At 46.8% G+C, this 19,976-nt stretch overlaps 1 protein-coding gene across 1 annotated transcript in view; it reads left to right on the top strand.

Moving 5' to 3' along the window:
* The window catches only part of serac1 (serine active site containing 1), a 40,319-nt gene extending 27,394 nt beyond the window's left edge, over nt 1-12,925 (top strand). Inside the window, exons 13-16 of the mRNA XM_007893873.2 lie at nt 1,727-1,824; nt 4,648-4,830; nt 7,243-7,386; nt 12,421-12,925. Coding sequence (XP_007892064.2) covers nt 1,727-1,824; nt 4,648-4,830; nt 7,243-7,386; nt 12,421-12,557 — 562 coding nt within the window. The 3' untranslated portion in view covers nt 12,558-12,925. The remainder of the gene's footprint in view (nt 1-1,726; nt 1,825-4,647; nt 4,831-7,242; nt 7,387-12,420) is intronic.
* Nucleotides 12,926-19,976: the final 7,051 nt, after the last annotated feature.

Genomic DNA, 19,976 nt, shown 5'->3' with positions numbered 1-19,976 from the left:
GAATGCTATAGTGCAGATTCATAAGTTGTCACACCATTCAATATTTACAGTGCTGCAACACTGCAGAAATTCCGTGTGATACACATTGGAATCTCTGGCTTGCATGAATCTCATGTGCTTGTTTCTCTTAGAAAGGGAAATGTAGGCACTGAATGTTGTATCATCATGCATCAGCATGTTGTATTGAAGCAATCACATCTTGTTAACTAAACGGTTATGGTGCTAAAAGCTGTGGATAGATCTCATGGATCGATTAGTTATTTTATTGAGGCATGTTTAATTACATGCTGAGTATTTACATTTAAAAATGGATTCAGAGCATTCTTCCAGTGTTAATTCTTTGCAGAAAAACTACTAAAATCTGAGTGTTTTTTCCTTTTTCTAAAATTTGGCCACTGAGTTTGAAGGACAGTGAAATGTTACAAATTCTGTGAAATCTTCATCTTTCTATTACTTGAAGAATTATATATTTTTAAAAGGTTATTAAACTTTTGGTGGAGATAGTCTGATGATGCAATGAGCTTGTGTGCCAACGTTTCTCTGAATATGTTGCCACCTGCAGTTCTGCAGCTAATCTCCTTTGTGTTATTATAGTGGTCCTGAGCATTGCTGGGCAAGTGCCATGAAAAATCCCAATGCTTTCTGCTAGAAACCTGCTTTGTTACCAATCTTTTTCTGAATCTTTAGAACTGGTTGGGCAAGTTGATATTGAGTCTTACGGCACTCATTCTGTGTTTGCTACTTTTGTCTAGGTCACTGCTCAGAAACCCTTTTGAGGGTAAATTATTATCGACTACTGTGTGGAGCATAACACAGTACTACGTTTGGTGGCACTTTCTATATTCTCCAGTTTTCTGGCATTCCCTATTCCATCTTTTTGTGGTCTAGTGAGTCTACCACAAATTGTATTTTGGGATGACGAGAGCAAATAGTGGAGATACTAAAGATATTCAAACCACAAATGCAAATCCTCAAATATAAACATTCAAGCCAATAAGAAGCATTCTCCTAAGGCCCTGATGTTCGCTCTCTTTAACATCAGGCAAGGTTCCCTTTTGGTCTGAACAACTCTTACGTGCTTGGAGTCAAGTTTCCGAGCCTAGAAAGTTCTGAGAGTACCAGGAAAAAGTCTTAATTCGATCTGCCTTATTCATCTGCCGCTTCCTCTACTCTCTGAGTTTTGCTTGGGAGGAGGGCCCTCATAAGAGATCGCCATGAAAAGTACCAAGGCTTAACCAATGATGCATATGTTTCCCTTCTGCCTGACATCAACAACCATGGTATTCAATGTTGCTCGGTAACAATCCTTTCATTTGAAATTAGTGTGTGTGTACCCCAAAGTAACATTAAACTCTGCACAAGTCTTCGGTACAGCAAGTACTGAGGTTATTAAGAAAACCGGGATTCCTCGTGGTTCAATGGTTCATTTATCAACAACTAGTTGTGTTTATATAGTACCCTTCACATGGGGGTAGCATCTCGGATTGTTTAACAATAGTGGAGCTTAACAGTTGCTGATCTTTAAAAAGTTATTTGAATAAGAAATTTAATTTTTAAAAACGTTTTACATTTTTATTTGTGGAAATTTTTACATTCAACTGACTTCAAATTCAATCCATTCAGACTAACTGGATTGGATAATTCAGAGTGTCTCGTAAATTGAAACAGGCCCGAAATTGTGGCTTTAGTTAAACCTGGACTTATCTTATTTTCTGCTTTTATTCAGGAAGTCCTTGGCTTACAGGAGTCGTGAGCTGCTGACTAAACTGAAAGCTGCAGGTGTTGGGAATAGGCCAGTGGTTTGGGTGGCACATAGTATGGGAGGTAAGAATTGTACGAATAAACTAAACAGATACCAACCTTCCTCATTACCATTTTATAATTGGGACATTAGGAAAAGTGGCTCTTACACCAGTGGCAAATACCTTGTTAATGCAAACACCTTTTATTAAAACAATTGTGGGGAAAGAAAGTAAGTATGTAGCAGCAATTTGGTTCATTGAGTTCTTTGTGATCTTTAGGATCATCCAGAACTCTGCAGCTCGTGTCCTCTCCCGCACCAGGCTCTGTGACCCCATCACCCCCATCCTCGCCCAGCTCCACTGGCTCCCCATCTCTCAGAGACAGAATTCAAAATCCTGGTCCTCACTTTCAAGCCCTTCCACGGCCTTGCCCCTTCCTACCTCTCTGACCTGCTAACCTTCTATCAGCCTGTCCACTTCCTCCGTTCAGCAGGCTCGAGCCTGCTTCATGTCTCCCGCCCGACCCACCCTACCATCGGCGGCCGGGTTTTCAGCCTCTCTGCTCCACCCTTTGGAACTCCATCCCACGAACCCTTCGCTTCGCTTCCTTTCTTGCCTCCTTCAAGGCACAAGTCAAGACCCTCCTTTTAGACCGTGCCTTCAGCCGCCCTCCTACCCCCTCTGCCCCCCCTCATCCCAACTCTGACCCCCCACACTTGCGTCCTGATTCCTGACTGTTCAGCGCCTTGGGATATCCTCCCGACGTGAAAGGAGCTTTGCAAATGTAATTTTGTTGTTGTTGTTGTTTCTCTTGGTCTATCTCACTACTGCTTGCTCCCACAAAAACTCTTGTAATACTGACAGTGTTCAGCAGCCATGTTTTCCCATTCACTGTTCACCAGAACACTGCACTGCCTCTGTACACATCAGTGGGCTAGAATTCCTGTTGGTGCTACATGTAGCAACTGTTGATGTTCCATTACAGTGGGGAAAGCAACCCAAAGTATGTAACCAACACAAGACTTGTTTCTGGTCCTTAATCCTCCTGATTAGCTGAAAAAATAAATTTTGGATTATTTGAGTCATCGATTCATCGATTCAAAAAATGAAATAGAAGCAAAAATATAAAAACAGATTGTTAAGTGATGCTTAACTTATACAAATCTTAAGTTAGAGTATTGTGTCCAGTTTGGGTCACTCCTCTTTAAGAAGGATGGCAAGGCCAAAGAGAGGTTATAGAGGTGATTGATGAGGATGATACCAGGATGAATGTGTTGACTGATGAGCAGAGGCTGGAGGACCTGGGCCGATTGCCATTGGAACGGAGAAGATTGAGGGGAGACCTGATGGAGTTCTTTGAAATGAAGAGGGGTTTTGATAGTCAATGTAGAAAAATTATTTTCACCACAGTGACTGGAGTGCATCATTTCAAGTTAATTAGCTAAAGGAAAGATTAGGAGGATTTATTTTACAGAGAGTTGCTAGGATATGGAATATCCCATCGGTGGTTGAGGTTCCATATTAGCTTTCAAGAAGGAACTAGATAGAGATTTAAAAATTAGTAATTTACAGGGGTATGGGGAAAAGGCAGGTAAATAGGACTGAATAGATTGCTCCTTGAAAGAGCCAGAACAGACATGATGCGCTGACTAGCCTTCTGTACTGTAAATTTCTATGGTTTTACATGAGCTTTAAACAACAGCAGCAGCAAACAAAAAACTCAAGATTTAACTGCTTGGGTTAACAACTGATTTTAGTTAATCTTACATTTGAGATTTCGGCAGTTAATGTTATTCAATCAGCTACATCTGGACATCGCCAACCCCACAGGACGCCTATATAAAATTAATTCCCACAGCTTTTTTTGTATAGCATTGCTGGTATTGGCAGTAGGCTTGTATGCTTTGCTGGTAACGACCCCAGAAGTTCTTTTCATATCCCAATGCAAGATATTTGATAATAAAACATCAACAAAATGGTTAAGGCCCCAATCATTTTTGGCTGAATACTTGAGAATACAACAAGTGGCAGCTTTATTCATACAGTCATAAACTGAGTGTGATCAGATTCAATGTTTTTTTAAAAAAAACAAAATGCTGTATAGTGCTTTCTTGGTTAACAACTAAAGGATGTGCTATGAAGAAAAAGGGAATCCTGTCAAGAGTCTAGTGCCTCTGAAGAGGTGCAATTGGTGTTTACTCTGAACAGCTTTAGTGTGGTCAAATTCTCTTTAATGGTGATTAACCTTTATAATTGTGTGGCTATTGCTCAGCTCTCGGTGATAACAGCCTCATATATTGATATGCATTGGTGATTTAATGGTGCAGACACTGAATATCTGACGTTGAATATATCAGGTACCAGGTATAAATCTGTTTATGTTGAGGTGCTGATTATGGTAACCAATCTGATAGCTGTCTTTTAAGCTCTAGATCCTAGATCAATTCCTTTCTGCTTCCCAGTATTGTGATGTTAAGCACCAATATGCTTGCAGAGCCCTTCAGGTGGCTCAGATGAAATACCTACTGTGAAAATTAGTTCAATCCCAAGACTGTGATGAGCTAGTTGATCTCAGTGGGGGGGGGGGTTCGATAACTGGCCCCTACACCCAAGTGATAGGAACAGAAAGACAGCAGGTCAGAATTCCCACCTCAATTACTATCCAATGAATAGTACTAGAAAATGCCAGGTCAGGCTCAGGTATGATGTTTCACAGTTGAATATCTAACCAGCACTGCCTGAACTCACATATAAATGACCACTTTGGATGAGTTATTGGAGGCAACAGAGGCACCTGTGGAATTGGATTGTACTCAGTAAGAGTAAAGTGAGAGGACGACAATAAACAATGATCTCTAGTTATCAGATTTCCCTTAGTTCAACTGATATAATTTCTGTATTGTAGGCTTGCTAGTCAAACAGATGCTGTTGGATGCTAAAGAAGATCCAGAAATGAGAGCAATGGTTCAGAATACTCAAGGCATTGTATTTTACAGTGTGCCCCATCATGGATCTCGCTTAGCAGAATACTCCATTAATGCTCGATTTCTGCTATTTCCTTCTGTTGAAGTCAAGGAGCTTAGCAAAGGTAAGGTGGACGCTATTTGGATCAACTTAACCTTCTGTTTTTTTCTTCCACTGTATGCTCTACTAATACGTACCATCATCTTTTTACCACAGAAAGGCCCATGTAATAAATCAGAATACTTGCAGATCAAGAGACATTGAAAGTTGTTGGGGGCTTTTCTGTTTATAATAATAATACAATATAATAATCCTTGCATTTTATATAGCGCTTTTTACGTCTTGACATCTCAAAGTGCTTCACAGAATAGACTGTAAAGTGAATTGACTGTATATTTGTGGGTGAAAAGTGGCAGCCAGTTGCGCACAGCAATGTCCCACAAATAGTCGTGGATTGAAAATGACCAATTTATTATTTTTTTTTTGAGGGATTATTATTAGGCTCTGTGTGGAGTAAGGAAACTTGCCCAAGGTTTCGCCCTGCCTGGAATTGAAACCAGGCGTCTCGCTTGCAAGGCAAGTGCTCTAACCACTGAGCTACAGGACTCCACTGTTTATTTGACAGTTAGCTAAAATAATAGTGCTTGCATTTAGCATGGGGCCTATAATGTTGAGAATATCTCAAAGCCTTGACACGGTTACTGTAAAGTGTAGTGAATGTATTTGTGGGACGAATGTGGCAACCCATCAATGTCCCATGTGTAGATGCAATGTAAATTGCAATGTATAGCATAGATGCATTTAAGGGGAAGATAGATAAGTACATGAGGGAGAAAGGAATAGAAGGTAATGCCAATAGGCTTAGTTGAGGAAGGGCAGGAGGAGGCTCTTGTGGAGCATAAACGCTGGCATAGACCAGTTGGCCTGTTCCTGTGCTGTATATTGTATGTAGCTTTATGCGGAAAAAAATGTTAGATGTTTCTTAAACAAAGCGACTCTTAGCAATGTTCTGTCATCCCACTGTAGACATGGTGTATTTTGAACTGATTAGTACTTAGCATTGAATAGGCTAATGTGCTTATGGAATCTGCTCTGACAAGGCACCGTTAAATATGGAAAGTGACCAGGAAACTATTTGTGTGTTATTAAAAAAGATTTTCATCATCCTATGGCCTTGTAGGCAAAGGCAGCACTCTGTGTAGCACTTAGCTTTATAGATTAGTTCATGCTGAGTTGGCTGATCTCAGCCAGGGCAGCAGTTGGAGCTGTACAGTTGGTTTTAGCAATCCGGGCAGATGTCCACTGCCACAGGCCCAGATTCACAAATGTGGCCACTGAGAACAATGTTAGGATACATTCAGATAAGTCAGTTTGTTAAATAGTGGAATAAGTACCATTAAATTGAAACTAGTAACTAGATAGGAGCTTTGTACATATGCTCACAATGGATTTGATCTCAAAACACAAAGATACAGTGCATTGGAGCTATTACTGGATAGTATTGGAATATTCTTTCTGCAGAAAATCTAGAGAATTAATGGTCAAAATTCAGAACCTGAATCTCCTCCTTTGCACCTGTTAACAACAACAAAATTACATTTGCATAGCGCCTTTCACATCAGGAGGTTGTCCCAAGGCGCTGGACAGACAGAGTTACAGACCTGAGCTGGGGGTTGGGGTCGGGGAGGGTGGAGGGCAGGGGGAGAAGCAGGGAGATCGAAAGAACGGTTGAAGAGGAGGCTCTTGAGATGGGTCTTGAAGGTAGCAAGGGAGGGGGCGAGATGAAGGGCCTGTGGGATGCAGTTCCAGAGGGTGGGGGCAGAGTGGCGGAAGGCCCGCCCGACAATAGTGGGGTGAGCAAGGCAGGGGTTGTGAAGCAGGCTGGAACCTGCTCAGTGGAGAGAGCAAGCAGGATGGAAGGAGGTTAGGAGGTCGCAGAAATAGGGGGGACCAAGACCGTGGAGGGCTTTGAATGTGAGTACCAGGATCTTGAACTGTTTTCTCTGTGTGATGGGAAGCCAGTGGAGTTGGGCAAGGATGGGGGTGATAGGGTCATGGAGCCTAGTGCAGGAGAGGACCCGGGCTGCAGAGTTCTGGATGATTTGCAGCCTGTGGAGGGAGGAGTTGGAGAAGCTGACAAGCAGTGAGTTTGATAGTCGAGCCTCGATGTAATGAAAGCATGTCTGAGGGTTTTGATGGCCTACAATGTGAGACAGTAGCGGAGACGGGCAATGTTGCGGAGGTGGGGGAAAGCAGAGCGGGTCATGGCACAGATGTGGGGTAAAAAGGATAGTTGAGGGTCTGGACTGGCTTAGCAACATGGAGTGTGCAACCATGGACGGTGATGCTGTCAGCGCCTGAGGTGAGGAGGCGCTGACCGGAGCCAATCAGGAGAGCCTCGGTCTTGTTGACGTTCAACTGAAGAAAGTTACCTCTCATACAGGACTGTTAAGTCATAGCAAGTCATCAGGTCACTATGATAGTTCAGTAATAATTGACATTTTATTCACTTTTATTAACGAATATTTCCCTGTAGATTCTCCAGCTTTAAGAGACCTGAACAATAATTTCAGGAATCTAATAGAAGAGCAGAAGATCAACATGTTGAGTTTCGGGGAAATTCTACCAACAAATATCGGCAGTATGATCAGACTGCATGTGGTTCCGCTAAATTCAGCAGGTATTAAAATCAGTTTAAATTGGGTATAATAATCTCAACAGATTTTAAAGGTTAGTTTTGTGATGATATTCTGCAAAGTAATTTTTAAAAATCCAAAATTTGAATTATTCACTTTTGTATTCTCTTACTCTACCACCTCCCAAAATCCTCTCCCACCTTCATCTCTGACATCTCCACTCTCTTTGCTTCCCTCTGCCTCTGCTTCGACTGCCTCATCATCCTAGGCAACTTCAACCTCCACTTCACCCCTCCTGCTCCATCTCCTCAGACTTCTCTCTCAACCTCTCCCTCCACATCCACTTTGCTACCCACACCCACCCGCTCGATCTGGTGATCGCCCGCGGCCTCAGTGTCTCGGATGTCACCATCACTGACAAGGCCATCTCTGAACACCATTTAATCTCCCTCAACTCCCATATCCCTCTCCCCGCTGCCTCCAAACATACCCCCATCTTCTACCGCCCGTGGAAGAAGATCTCCCCGCAATCCCTCTCCGCTGCCCTGGAATCCTCTGATCTCCTCCCCCTCTGGCCCACCTTTCGCAACAATCCACTCACTGCACTTACTCTTCTCCACAGCACCCTCTCCACCACACTCAATGTCCTTGCCCCCCTCACCTCCCGAACTGCCTCCTATTCCCAAACCTCACCCTGGTTCAGCAGCCACCTCCGCTCGCTTAAGGGCCAGGTGCAGGCTGCTGAAAGCACTTGGCTCAAATCTGGCCTAACAGTCCACCGCCACATCTGGCTGGACCTCATCAAGAACAACCACTCTACTCTCGCCTCGGCCAAATCATCCTTCTATTCTGGGTTAATCCTGGAGGCGAAAGGCAATCCCAGGCTCCTGTTCTCCACCACTAACCAGCTCCTCTGCCCTCTCCGACATGCCTCGCAGATACTTTCCTCCGATTCTCACTGTGAGAAAATGCTGGACTTACTCGAGTCCAAAATCGAGGGAATCTGCTCAGCTGCCACTGCCCTCCCAACTTCCAAGCCCTCCCTACACCCACTCCACACAATTACCCATCTGACAACTACCCATCCCTCCTTCCACACCTTTGAACCTGTCACCCCCTCCTCTGCCTTTAACACATAACTTCCATGAAGTCCACCACCTGCTCCCTCGACCCCACCCCATCTCTTCCCCTCTCCTTAAATCCCAGCTCCACCTCCTTGCCTCACTACTCACCGACATCATTAACCTCTCCATGTCATCTGGCACTGTTCCTTCCCCCCTCAAAACAGCCACTGTCACCCCCACCTTGAAAAAACCTTCCCTTGACCCATCACAGCTATCTAGCTACCGGCCCGTCTCAAATCTCCCCTTCCTATCCAAGGTCCTTGAGTGAGCCGTTGCCTCCCAGCTTCACTCTTTCCTCTCCTCTCACTCCCTCCATGAACCCCTCCAATCGGATTTCCGTGTTGCCCACAGCACGGAAACTGTTCTGGTCAAGGTCACAAACGACGTCCTGACCATGTGTGACCAGGGCTCCCTCTGCCTCCTCGTCCTCCTTGACGTCTCCGCCGCCTTTGACACCATGGACCACTCAATCCTCCTCCACCGTCTCTCCTCCCACCTCAGCCTTCAAGGTTCTGTCCTTGACTGGTTCAGGTCCTACCTTTCACACCGCCTCAACTTCGTCGCGGCAAACAGTTTCTCCTCCAGCCCCCGCACGGTCTCATGTGGTGTTCTTCAGGGCTCTGTTCTCGGTCCCCTCCTCTTCACCCTCTACGTGTTCCCCCTTGGTGACGTCATCCGCAGACATGGGGTAAATTTCATATACCCAACTCTACCTCTCTGCCTCCACCCTGAACTACTGAGGTCCTGACTGACTGCCTGTCTTGTTTGACCCTGAACTGTCCTTTCTCCCCCACATCCGCGCCATGACCGGCACTGCCTATCACCACCTCCGCAACAGTGCCAGACTCCGCCACTGCCTCACCCCTCAGGCTGCCGAAACCCTCACCCACGCATTGATTACGGGAACTCCCTCCTTGTCGGCCCTCAGCTCATCAGGCTCTGGCCTGCTCCATGTCTCCTACCCGACCCACCCTACCATCGGTGGCCGGGCTTTCAGCCTCTCTGCCCCCACAGTCTGGAAATCCATCCCACGGTCCCTTCGCCTCGCTTCCTCCCTTGCCTCCTTCAAGGCCGGTCTCTAGACCCTTCTCTTCGACCGTGCCTTTGGTCTCCCCCCCACCTCTCTGCCTTCCCTCACCCCTACACCACCCCTCTCCCATGCTTGAGCCCTGACATCTAACTGTTCAGCGCTTTGGGACATCCTACCGACGTGAAAGACGCGCTATAAATGTAATTTTGTTGTTGTTATTGTTTTGTATGCTTAAACAATCCTCTCCTGGATGTGCTTCTTTTTAAAGCCTTAAGGAGAATATGCTAACCTCTAGCCCCTCACCACCACCACCATCCTGGAAAATGTAACGTCTCTATCCATCAAGGATAAGAGTGCTAGCAATATGTTTTCACTTTTAAGCACTCTGGACTGGTACTTTGGTCCCCATACCCCCATCTCACCAGTTCTGGCCAGGATCCACTGGCTCCCCATCACCGAACGGATCGACTTCAAGATCCTCACACTCGTGTTCAATTTCCTTCACTCCCTGGCACCTCCCTACCTCTCCGACCTCCTCACTTCCCAATCCACCACTCAGCACCTTCTATCGACTGGCTCTGGCCTCCTGCTCGTCCTTCACACCTTCAGCCCCACCATCGGAGGTCGTGCTTTCAACCACTATGTCTGAAACTTTGGAACACTCTCCCTCAATCCCACTGCCTTGCCCCCCTCTCTCCCCTTGGTCAAGTCCGGCCTTAAAACTTTCCTTTTCAACCGTGCTTACGGTCACCTCCACCCCCTCTGCTCCGGCTCAGAGTCAGGCTCCGCTATTCTTAAGCGCTCTGAGACACTACCCTGCGTGGAAGGCGCTATATAAGTACAAATTGTTGTTGTGGTATGACACAGGAAGCTGCAAAGTAATGCTTTTTCTGAGCTAAAAATAAAATCTACCTTAAACTCCAACTTCAGAAGAGCGCCCTTAATGCAGTGTGACATTGCCATAACTCACACTAGTCATCCCGAGCAATGAGGGTTGGGTGATTTTACCTTATGGAAAGTTAGATGTTGAAATTTATAAAAAAGTATTGCTTTACAGAATAATATGCATTTGTTCTTTATTCTACCACACAGTCACGCCAGATGTAGCTAGAAAGCATGCAGAAGTGACTAACTCATTGATGACACTCCTTGAAATTCTGCAGACCACAAAGAGGATTACTATTTTTATGGAACCTCAGTCTCAATGTTAATGGCCATTGTAAAGATCTGCTCACACAGATATATATAGTACCACTATATTGCATGTAAATTCAAATCTCTAATCCCCCAAAGTAATTTATGTACCCCTCAAGCATGAAAGAAAAGAGCTTTACATCAAAGCCTGTCTAGGCTATCAAAATTTTATTTTTTTCTTAAAAAAAACAGCTTCCATCAGATATTCTTTTCAATATTCACTATCAGAGGTGCTATAGGAGGGGTTGTCAAGTGTATGGTGTATGCTTCTCTAAGGAAGAACTTGAGTATGCTTGACTACGCCGACTGCCTGCTCGCTGAATTTCCCAACTCTTCCCTCCACAAGCTTCAGATTATTCAGAACTCTGTAGCTCGTGCCCTCTCCCTCACCAGGCTCCGTGAACCAATCACTCCTTGCCCGGCTTTACTGGCTCCCCATCCCTCAGAGAATCAAGTGCAAAACCCTCGTTCTCACCTTCAAACCGCTCCAGTCTTGCTCTCCCCTACCTTTCCGACCTCGTAACCCCAAATAAGCCTGTCCGCTCCCTCCGACTGCTTCAGTGACCCCATCACTCCCACCCTCACCTGACTCCACTGGCTCCCCATCTCCCAGAGGATCGAGTTCAAGATCCTCACCTTTAAGGCCATCCATGGCCTTACCCCCTCCTACCTCTGTGACCTGCTGACTCCCTACCAACCTGGCCGCTCTCTCCATTCAGCGGGCTCTGACCTGTTCCATGTCTCCTGCCCGACCCGCCCTACCATCGGTGGCCAGGCTTTCAGCCTCTCAGCCCCCACACTCTGGAACTCCATCCCACGGTCCCTTTGCCTCGCTTCCTCCCTTGCCTCCTTCAAGGCCAATCTCAAGACCCTTCTCTTCATCCGTGCCTTTGGTCGCCCTCCCACCTCTCTGCCTTCCCTCACTCCTACAACAACAACACAACAACAACAAGATTGCATTTATAGAGCCCCTTTCACGTCAGGAGGGTGTCCCAAGGTGCTGGACAGTTGGGTCAGGATCCGAGCGGGGGGAACTGGTCAGACTGAGGGGAGGGAAGGGAGGGAGCGAGGACGGGGTAGAGAGTCGAGGGGAGCTGAAGGCATGGTCAAAGAGAAAGGTCTTGAGACCGGCCTTGAAGGAGGAAAGGGAGGAGGCGGCGAAGGCACTGGGGGATAGAGTTCCAGAGCCTCGGGGCTGAGAGGCTGAAAGCCCGGCCACCGATGTTAGGGTGGGGGATGTGGAGCAGACCGGAGCCAGAGGAACGGAGGGTACGAGCAGGTAAGTAGGGGGATAGTAGGTCAGAGAGGTAGGAGGGTGCAAGGCCGTGAATGGCCTTGTAGGTGAGGATCAGGATCTTGAATTCGACCACCTCTACACCACCCCTCCCCCATGCTCGGGCCCCGACACCTAACTGTTCAGCGCTTTGGGACGTCCTCCCAACATGAGAGGCGCTCTATAAATCTAATGTTGTTGTTGTTCAGGTCCCGTGCACATCCTGCCCCACCATTGGCGGTTGGACATTCAGCATCTCTGCCCCTACACTCTGGAATTCTATTCCGCAATCCCTCCACTTGTCTCTTTCAAGTGCCGTCTAAAGACCGTCCTCTTTGACCGTGCCTTCGGCCACCCTGCCTTCCTCCCTCAACTATGATAACTTAGTTAACGAAAATTTACTAATTTTGTTTTGTACGTTATTCATTTTTTTTTCTTCCAAAAACATATTTTGCAGACATGGGGATTGGTGATTTTATTCCTGTGGAAGTCAATCATCTAAACATTTGCAAACCTGGGAATAGAAACTCATTCCTTTACCAGCGCAGTCTGCAGTTCATAAGAGATGCGGTGGCACAAGAACTCAAGAGGTGAATCAAGAAGCCTGCTCCACCTTCACGTGCCATTGGTTTTATGTCAAGAACTGAGTCCCTCTTTCCGGGGTGGTGATATCATGCTTTTCCTTGATTGTGCAAACTGAATCTCACAATTATGAAGAACATAAGAACATAATCAAGACCGTTTCAAGGACGATGTTGATAAATGAAAGTATGTAAGAGATGTAAGATTTTAAGTATGTAAAATGTATTTCAACACAGAGCCATTAAAAGTAACCAGGAATTTTTTTTTGTGGGGTGGGGCAAGAACCTCGTACAAAGTATTGTTTGATGACAGTTGTGGTGCTAGGTTTCATATTTTTTTACTTTAAGTCAACAGCCTTGTTCCCTCATTACAGAAGTCTCACAATCTGGTGTTGCAAGTACTTATTGTCAAATTGTGGATTTGCAGTGAATTCTTATTGTTTCTCGATTGTAAATCCTCTTTAATTTATGGATATATTAGCCGTGGCGACTGGAATCATTCAACATACTGACATCTTTGCTGGCAGTGTGTCATAATCTTTATAGGAAGTTGTTTTTGAAAGCAAATATTGATTTCTATAGACAAAATTCCTGCATTTGGAATGCTTCCCTCATGAATTACATACCAAATGAAACTAAGGAAAGCTCTTTCTATGAATGAGCCATGAACAGAGCATGAGAGGAAGCGCGGATGATCTCACTTAAGACAAAGAAAAATACCTGAAGAATAATTGTTACATTTGTAATCTGGAACAAATTGCTAAAGCTTTTGATCTTTTTAAATGTGCTATTATTACACCAAAAATGGAGGAACATAAACACCAGCATAAACCAGTTGGGTCGAATGGCCTGTTTCTGTGCTGTATATTCTAATGTATTCTAATGTAAAAATCACCTTTTTCATTGGAAATATAAAATTGGCCTAAACAACTGGAATATTTTCTCATTTCTGATAACGTAATGAGAGAGAAGGGAATTAAAAATCACCAACCCAGCCTCCGCCCACCCTCTCATGCCTTGCCCATCCTCATCTCCAATGCCAACTGCGAGGTGATGCTGGACTTCCTCAAATCCAAAGTTAAGGGGATCTGCTCAGCTGCCTCTGCCCTTACATCTACTACCATCACCCCGGCCCCTACCCATCCCTCCCTCCTCTCCTTCGAACCTGTCTCCCACTCCTCTCTCATCACTAGTATAATCCGCATAAAACCAACCACCTACTCCCTCAACTCCATCCCTACCCCTCTCCAAAGACATCATAAACCTCTCCCTGTCCTCTGCGACCATTCCCACCTGTTTAAAAATGGCTGTCATCACTCCTATCCTTAAAAAAAACCCTCCCTGGGCTCATTCCTGCTCCCAAACTTCCTCCCCATCTCCAACTTTCCTCTCCAAGGTCCTGGAATGAGTCATTGCTTCCCAGCTTCGCTCCTTCCTCTCCCGCCACTCCCTTCACGAACCCCTCCAATCGGGTTTCTGTGCTGCCCACAGGACAGAAACAGCCCTGGTCACAGTGACAAATGACATTCTGTCCATCTGCAACCAGGGCTTCCTCTGCCTCCTTGACCTCTCTGCTGCCTTCGACAATGTTGACCACTCTATCCTCATCCACCGCCTCTCCTCTCACCTCAACCTTCACGGTTCTGTACTTGACCAGTTCAGATCGTACCTGTCACACCGCCTCCACTTCATCTCCACAAACAGTTTCTCCTCTAACCCCCGTATCATCTCGTGCAGCATTCCTCAGGGATCTGTCCTTGGTCCCCTCCTCTTCAATATCTATATGCTCCCGCTTGGTGACATCATCCACAGACATGGGGTGAACTTCCACATTTTTGCGGATGACATCCATCTCTACCTCTCTGCCTCCACCCTTGACTCCAGGACTACTGCTGTCCTGACAGAATGTCTGTCAGACATCAAGTCCTGGATGAGAGCTAACTTTCTTCAGTTGAACGTCAACAAGATGTCTACACACCTCAGGTGCTGACAGCAACACCATCTATGGATTCACACTCCACTTCATTGAGCCAGTCTGGAATCTTGGCATCTTGTTGAGCCTCAACTATCCTTTCTACTTTTAACAGTTCAAGATCCTGTTCCTCACCTTCAAAGCTCTCTATGGTCTTGCTCCCCCCTACCTCTCCAACCTCCTAACCCCCTACCAACCTGTTCCTCCCTCTGCTCAGCGGGCTCCGGTCTGCTTCATATCCCCCACCTTGTGTGCCCCACCAGTGGCTGGCGGCCTTCTGCCACTGCTCACAACCTCTACAACTTCATCCCACTTTGTGCTTTGAACCACTATATTGCATGAAAGGAGCTTTATAAATGAAAGTTGTTGCTTTGGTGAATAAGTACCATTAAGATCTGTGGGCAGGAGGTGGTTTGAAGTAGGGTTCGCAATTAAGAGGAAAATCCAAATATAATTATAATAATAATCCTTGTAATAATAATCCTTGATATAGCGCTTTTCACATCTTCTGGACATCTCAAAGCACCTCACAGAATATACTGTAAAGTGAATTGACTATAAATTTGTGGGTGAAATGCAGCAGCCAATTGCGCACAGCAGTGTCCCACAAACGATGGATTCAAGTGACCAATTTATTATTGTTTTTTTTCTTGAGGGATTATTATCAGACATGTGGAGTAAGGAAATTTGCCCAAGGTTTCGCCCTGCCGGAAATCGAAGCCAGGTCTCTCACTTGCTAATTAAATTAGAACAGAGAAATAAGGTATAGGGTGCTTCATGCATATTAAGAAAAAATAGCATGAGCATTACAGAATTATGGCTACAAGTTGGAGGGGAATATTAGATGGAGGTTAAAGGGGATTAATAATATTTTGCAATGAAGCTGGATGTAGGAGAACCATTAACAAACTATGATGCAACTGATATTAAAGTGTAAGAGACAATCGTAAAAGACACCGCAAGGTTGAGAATGGGAGAGGAAATTAAATTAATTTTAAACGTTTTTTGATTGAAGGAGGTTACACTGGTGATTTAATTAATGAGTAGGAGGCAGTGCAATCACCTCATAAATATCAGAACCACTGTTCATTATTAACTAGGCAGAGGTCTGAATGCATTCACCAATTCCCCCCTGCAAGAGATCTATCATCACAAATTAATTTCTAACTGAAAAATGATTGACAGCACAGTCCAACAACAGAATTATCCAGAATTTATAACACTTTGTGACCTTGCCAGACATAAAAAAAAGTTTGCCTTTGTTGTATTCCATTTAACAGCAATCGCAATATAGTACTTGCTTTCCAGAAAATCTGTATCCTGTGAACTAACTGCTTCACTTCTGCGGGTCCCATTTCCCGTATGTTTCTTCCAGTAGTAACTACAGTTACCATGAGACCCACAATTTGAAACAAATGTTTATTGATATTAACATCCTCACCCCAACTGCTGATAACCTCTGTGGAAACTGGTTTGAAGGTGTTTCTGTAGCAGGTTGTATAAGGTTCGCTGAATGAGCATCAGCATTAATATTTCTTTAAAATCTACACTTCTGTGAAGCCACTGATGGTGAGTTCAAAAAGAAATCCAAACAATCAACAGAAACAGGCCACCAAAAAATATATAATTTTAATCACAAGTCTGGACATGTGTCACTTCATAGGTGTCAGTTTGCACCTGATAATGACAAAAAAGACAAATAATATTCCTTATAAAGGGCTTTGGATGAAAGCAATGGATCACTCTTCTGCAACAGTTCCAAGCATAACACCCAACAGAGTGCCTGTGACACTGATAAAAGATTCTTCCATATGCACAGAAACCAACTGTATTGTGTGTGACTTAAAATGAAAAGCAAGATATCCCACATTAACTAATTTAGTTCCTGGATGAGAATACGACCAGGAAAATCAATACCAGATATTGATTGTCCCAATATGTTAGAAAACGACTTGAGGCAAACAATAGTTTATTTGACACTCTGGGTTAGAATTTTGCTTTGTGGGCATCAACTCATCATATTATAACATATTATAAGTGTATTTCCTCATTATTTTACATAGAACTTTGTGCATAAATGTGGTTTCTTGTTTCCTCATACATCCTTCAAAAACAGCACTTGGTTCTTCTAAACCAGAGAATGGAATCAGGACCTTCATAAAATCCATGTGTCAAAATAATAAACTGACTAAACATTACTTTTACCACAAAATGGCTCAATTCGAATGCATCGCTTAAGAAACCTCAGTTTCTTCCATTTTTAACCATTTGATGACCATCAATGTTTTGTCCAACAAACGCAATGTGACAGGCAAAAGGAAGGCTACCTGTGGAGTCCTGTAGCTCAGTGGTTAGAGCACTCGCTTTGCAAGTGAGAGACCTGAGTTCAATTCCAGGCAGAGGGCGAAACCTTGGGCAAGTTTCCTTACTCCACACAGAGCCTAATAATAATCCCTCCAACACCAAAAACAATAATAAAATTGGTCATTTTCAATCAACGACTGTTTGTGGGACATTGCTGTGCGCAATTGGCTGCCGCGTTCGCCCACAAATATACAGTCAATTCACTTTACAGTGTGTTCTGTGAAAGCGCTTTCGGACGTCCTCCCGACGTGAGAAGCGCTATATCAAATGCAAGGATTATTATTATTACTTTAGAGTTAACATTAAAAAGTCAGGAAAGATCAGTCCCTTACCACTCAACAAGGACTCCTTTCAGAACGTTAACCATCTTGAATTAAACAATAATGGGTTAAGACGAGCAGTAACTGTCCTCACGCAATTGTCAAGACCCAGCAATGATCACGCTGTACACATTCAAGTTTCCACAACTGAAAAACAAAATTAATTTCATAAAAGCTTTGTTTTTTAATTGTTTTATAGAAAATTCCAAGGCATTACTGTATGATATCCACTGACAATGTCTTGTATTTTATAATAATTATACATTCATATAGCATCTTTCACATCAAGAGGATGTCCTACGGCCTTTCACGAGTAAAACATGGTGACTATTTTGTAGCTGAAAACAACAGCCTATTTGCACGCAGCAAAATCCCACAGACATCCATGATCATTTTTTTTTTTGAAATTGGGTTCTTTATGGCCAGGACATCAAGAGAAACTCCCTTCTCATTTCGAACAGTGCCTCGGGATCTACATGAACAGGTAGACAGGACTCGGTTTAATATCTCATTTGAAGGACCGCATCTCCGGGCGAGGTGTTGGGCTAGACTATAGGAGCTCAAGGTCTGACGTGAGACACAACACACTGACCCCCAGAGCACTGACCCCCAGGCCCCCAGAGCACTGACCCCCAGAGCACTGACCCCCAGCCCCCCAGGGCACTGACCCCCAGGCCCCCAGGGCACTGACCCCCAGGCCCCCAGGGCACTGACCCCCAGGCCCCCAGGGCACTGACCCCAGGCCCCAGGGCACTGACCCCAGGCCCCCAGGGCACTGACCCCAGGCCCCCAGGGCACTGACCCCCAGGCCCCAGGGCACTGACCCCAGGCCCCAGGGCACTGACCCCCAGGCAGGCACTGACCCCCAGGCCCCCAGGGCACTGACCCCAGGCCCCCACCAGGGCACTGACCCCCAGGCCCCCAGGCACTGACCCCCAGGCCAGCACTGACCCCCAGGCCCCAGGGCACTGACCCCCCAGACTGACACTGACCCCCAGAGCACTGACCCCCAGAGCACTGACCCCCAGAGCACTGACCCCCAGAGCACTGACCCCCAGAGCACTGACCCCCAGCACTCCAGCCCTGACATCCAGACCTCCAGCCCTGACACCCAGACCTCCAGCCCTGACACCCAGACCTCCAGCCCTGAACCCCAACCCCCGAGCACTGACCCCCACAGCCCTCCAGCACTGACACTTAACCCGCCAGCACTGAACCCCAACCCCCGAGTACCGACCCCATCCCTCCATTCGGAGTCCTGTAGCTCAGTGGTTAGAGCACTCGCTTTGCAAGTGAGAGACCTGAGTTCAATTCCAGGCTGAGGGCGAAACCTTGGGCAAGTTTCCTTACTCCACACAGAGCCTAATAATAATCCCTCCAAAACCAAAAACAATAATAAATTGGTCATTTTCAATCTACGACTGTTTGTGGGACATTGCTGTGCGCAATTGGCTGCCGCGTTCCCCACAAATATACAGTCAATTCACTTTACAGTGTGTTCTGTGAAAGCGCTTTGGGACGTCCTCCCGACGTGAAAAGCGCTATAACAAATGCAAGGATTATTATTATTATTATTATCCCTGACACCCAGCTGCCAGCCCTGACCCCCAGCCCACCGCACCCTGATCCCCAGCCCCGAAAACCCAGCCGCCTCAGCACTGACCCCCAGCCCCCCAGCAATGACTTCCAGCCCCAAACCCCCAGCACTGACCCTCAGCACTGACCCCCAGCCCTCCAGCATTGACCCCCAGCCCTCCAGCACTGACCCCCAAACCCCCAGCACTGACCCTCAGCACTGACCCTCAGCCCTCCAGCACTGACCCCCAAACCCCCAGCACTGACCCCCAAACCCCCAGCACTGACCCCCAAACCCCCAGCACTGACCCCTAGTCCTCCAGCACTGAGCCCCAGCACTGACCCCCAGCCCTCCAACATGACCCCCAGCCCTCCAGAGCACTGACCCCCAAACCCCCAGCACTGACCCCCAGCACTGACCCTCAGCCCTCCAGCACTGACCCCCAAACCCCCAGCACTGACCCCCAAACCCCCAGCACTGACCCCCCAAACCCCAGCACTGACCCCCAGCCCTCCAGCATTGAGCCCCAGCACTGACCCCCAGCCCTCCAACATGACCCCCAGCCCCCCAGAGCACTGCCCCCCAAACCCCCAGCACTGCCCCCCCAACCCCCAGCCCTCCAACACTGCCCCCCAAACCCCCAACGCACTGCCCCCCAAACCCCAGCACTGCCCCCCAAACCCCCAACTGCCCCCCAAACCCCCAGCACTGCCCCCCAAACCCCCAGCACTGCCCCCAAACCCCCAGCACTGCCCCCCCAAACCCCCAGCACTGCCCCCCAAACCCCCAGCACTGCACCCCCAAACCCCCAGCACTGAACCCCAAACCCCCAGCACTGACCCCCCAAACCCCCAGCACTGACCCCAGCCCTCCAACACTGACCCCCCAAACCCCCAGCACTGACCCCCAGCCCTCCAACACTGACCCCCAGCCCAACACTGACCCCGCCCCCAGAGCACTGCCCCCACCCCCAGCACTGCCCCCCAAACCCCAGCACTGACCCCCAAACCCCAGCACTGACCCCCAAACCCCCAGCACTGACCCCCAAACCCCCAGCACTGACCCCCAGCCCTCCAACACTGACCCCCAGCCCCCCAGAGCACTGCCCCCAACCCCGCCAGCACTGCCCCTCCAAACCCCCAGCACTGCCCCCAAACCCCCAGCACTGACCCCCAAACCCCAGCACTGACCCCCAAACCC

This window comes from Callorhinchus milii, unplaced genomic scaffold, assembly GCF_018977255.1.
Source record: "Callorhinchus milii isolate IMCB2004 unplaced genomic scaffold, IMCB_Cmil_1.0 Scaffold3, whole genome shotgun sequence".
Taxonomy (NCBI): domain Eukaryota; kingdom Metazoa; phylum Chordata; class Chondrichthyes; order Chimaeriformes; family Callorhinchidae; genus Callorhinchus; species Callorhinchus milii.
This window is presented reverse-complemented; position numbering and strand designations above follow the sequence as displayed.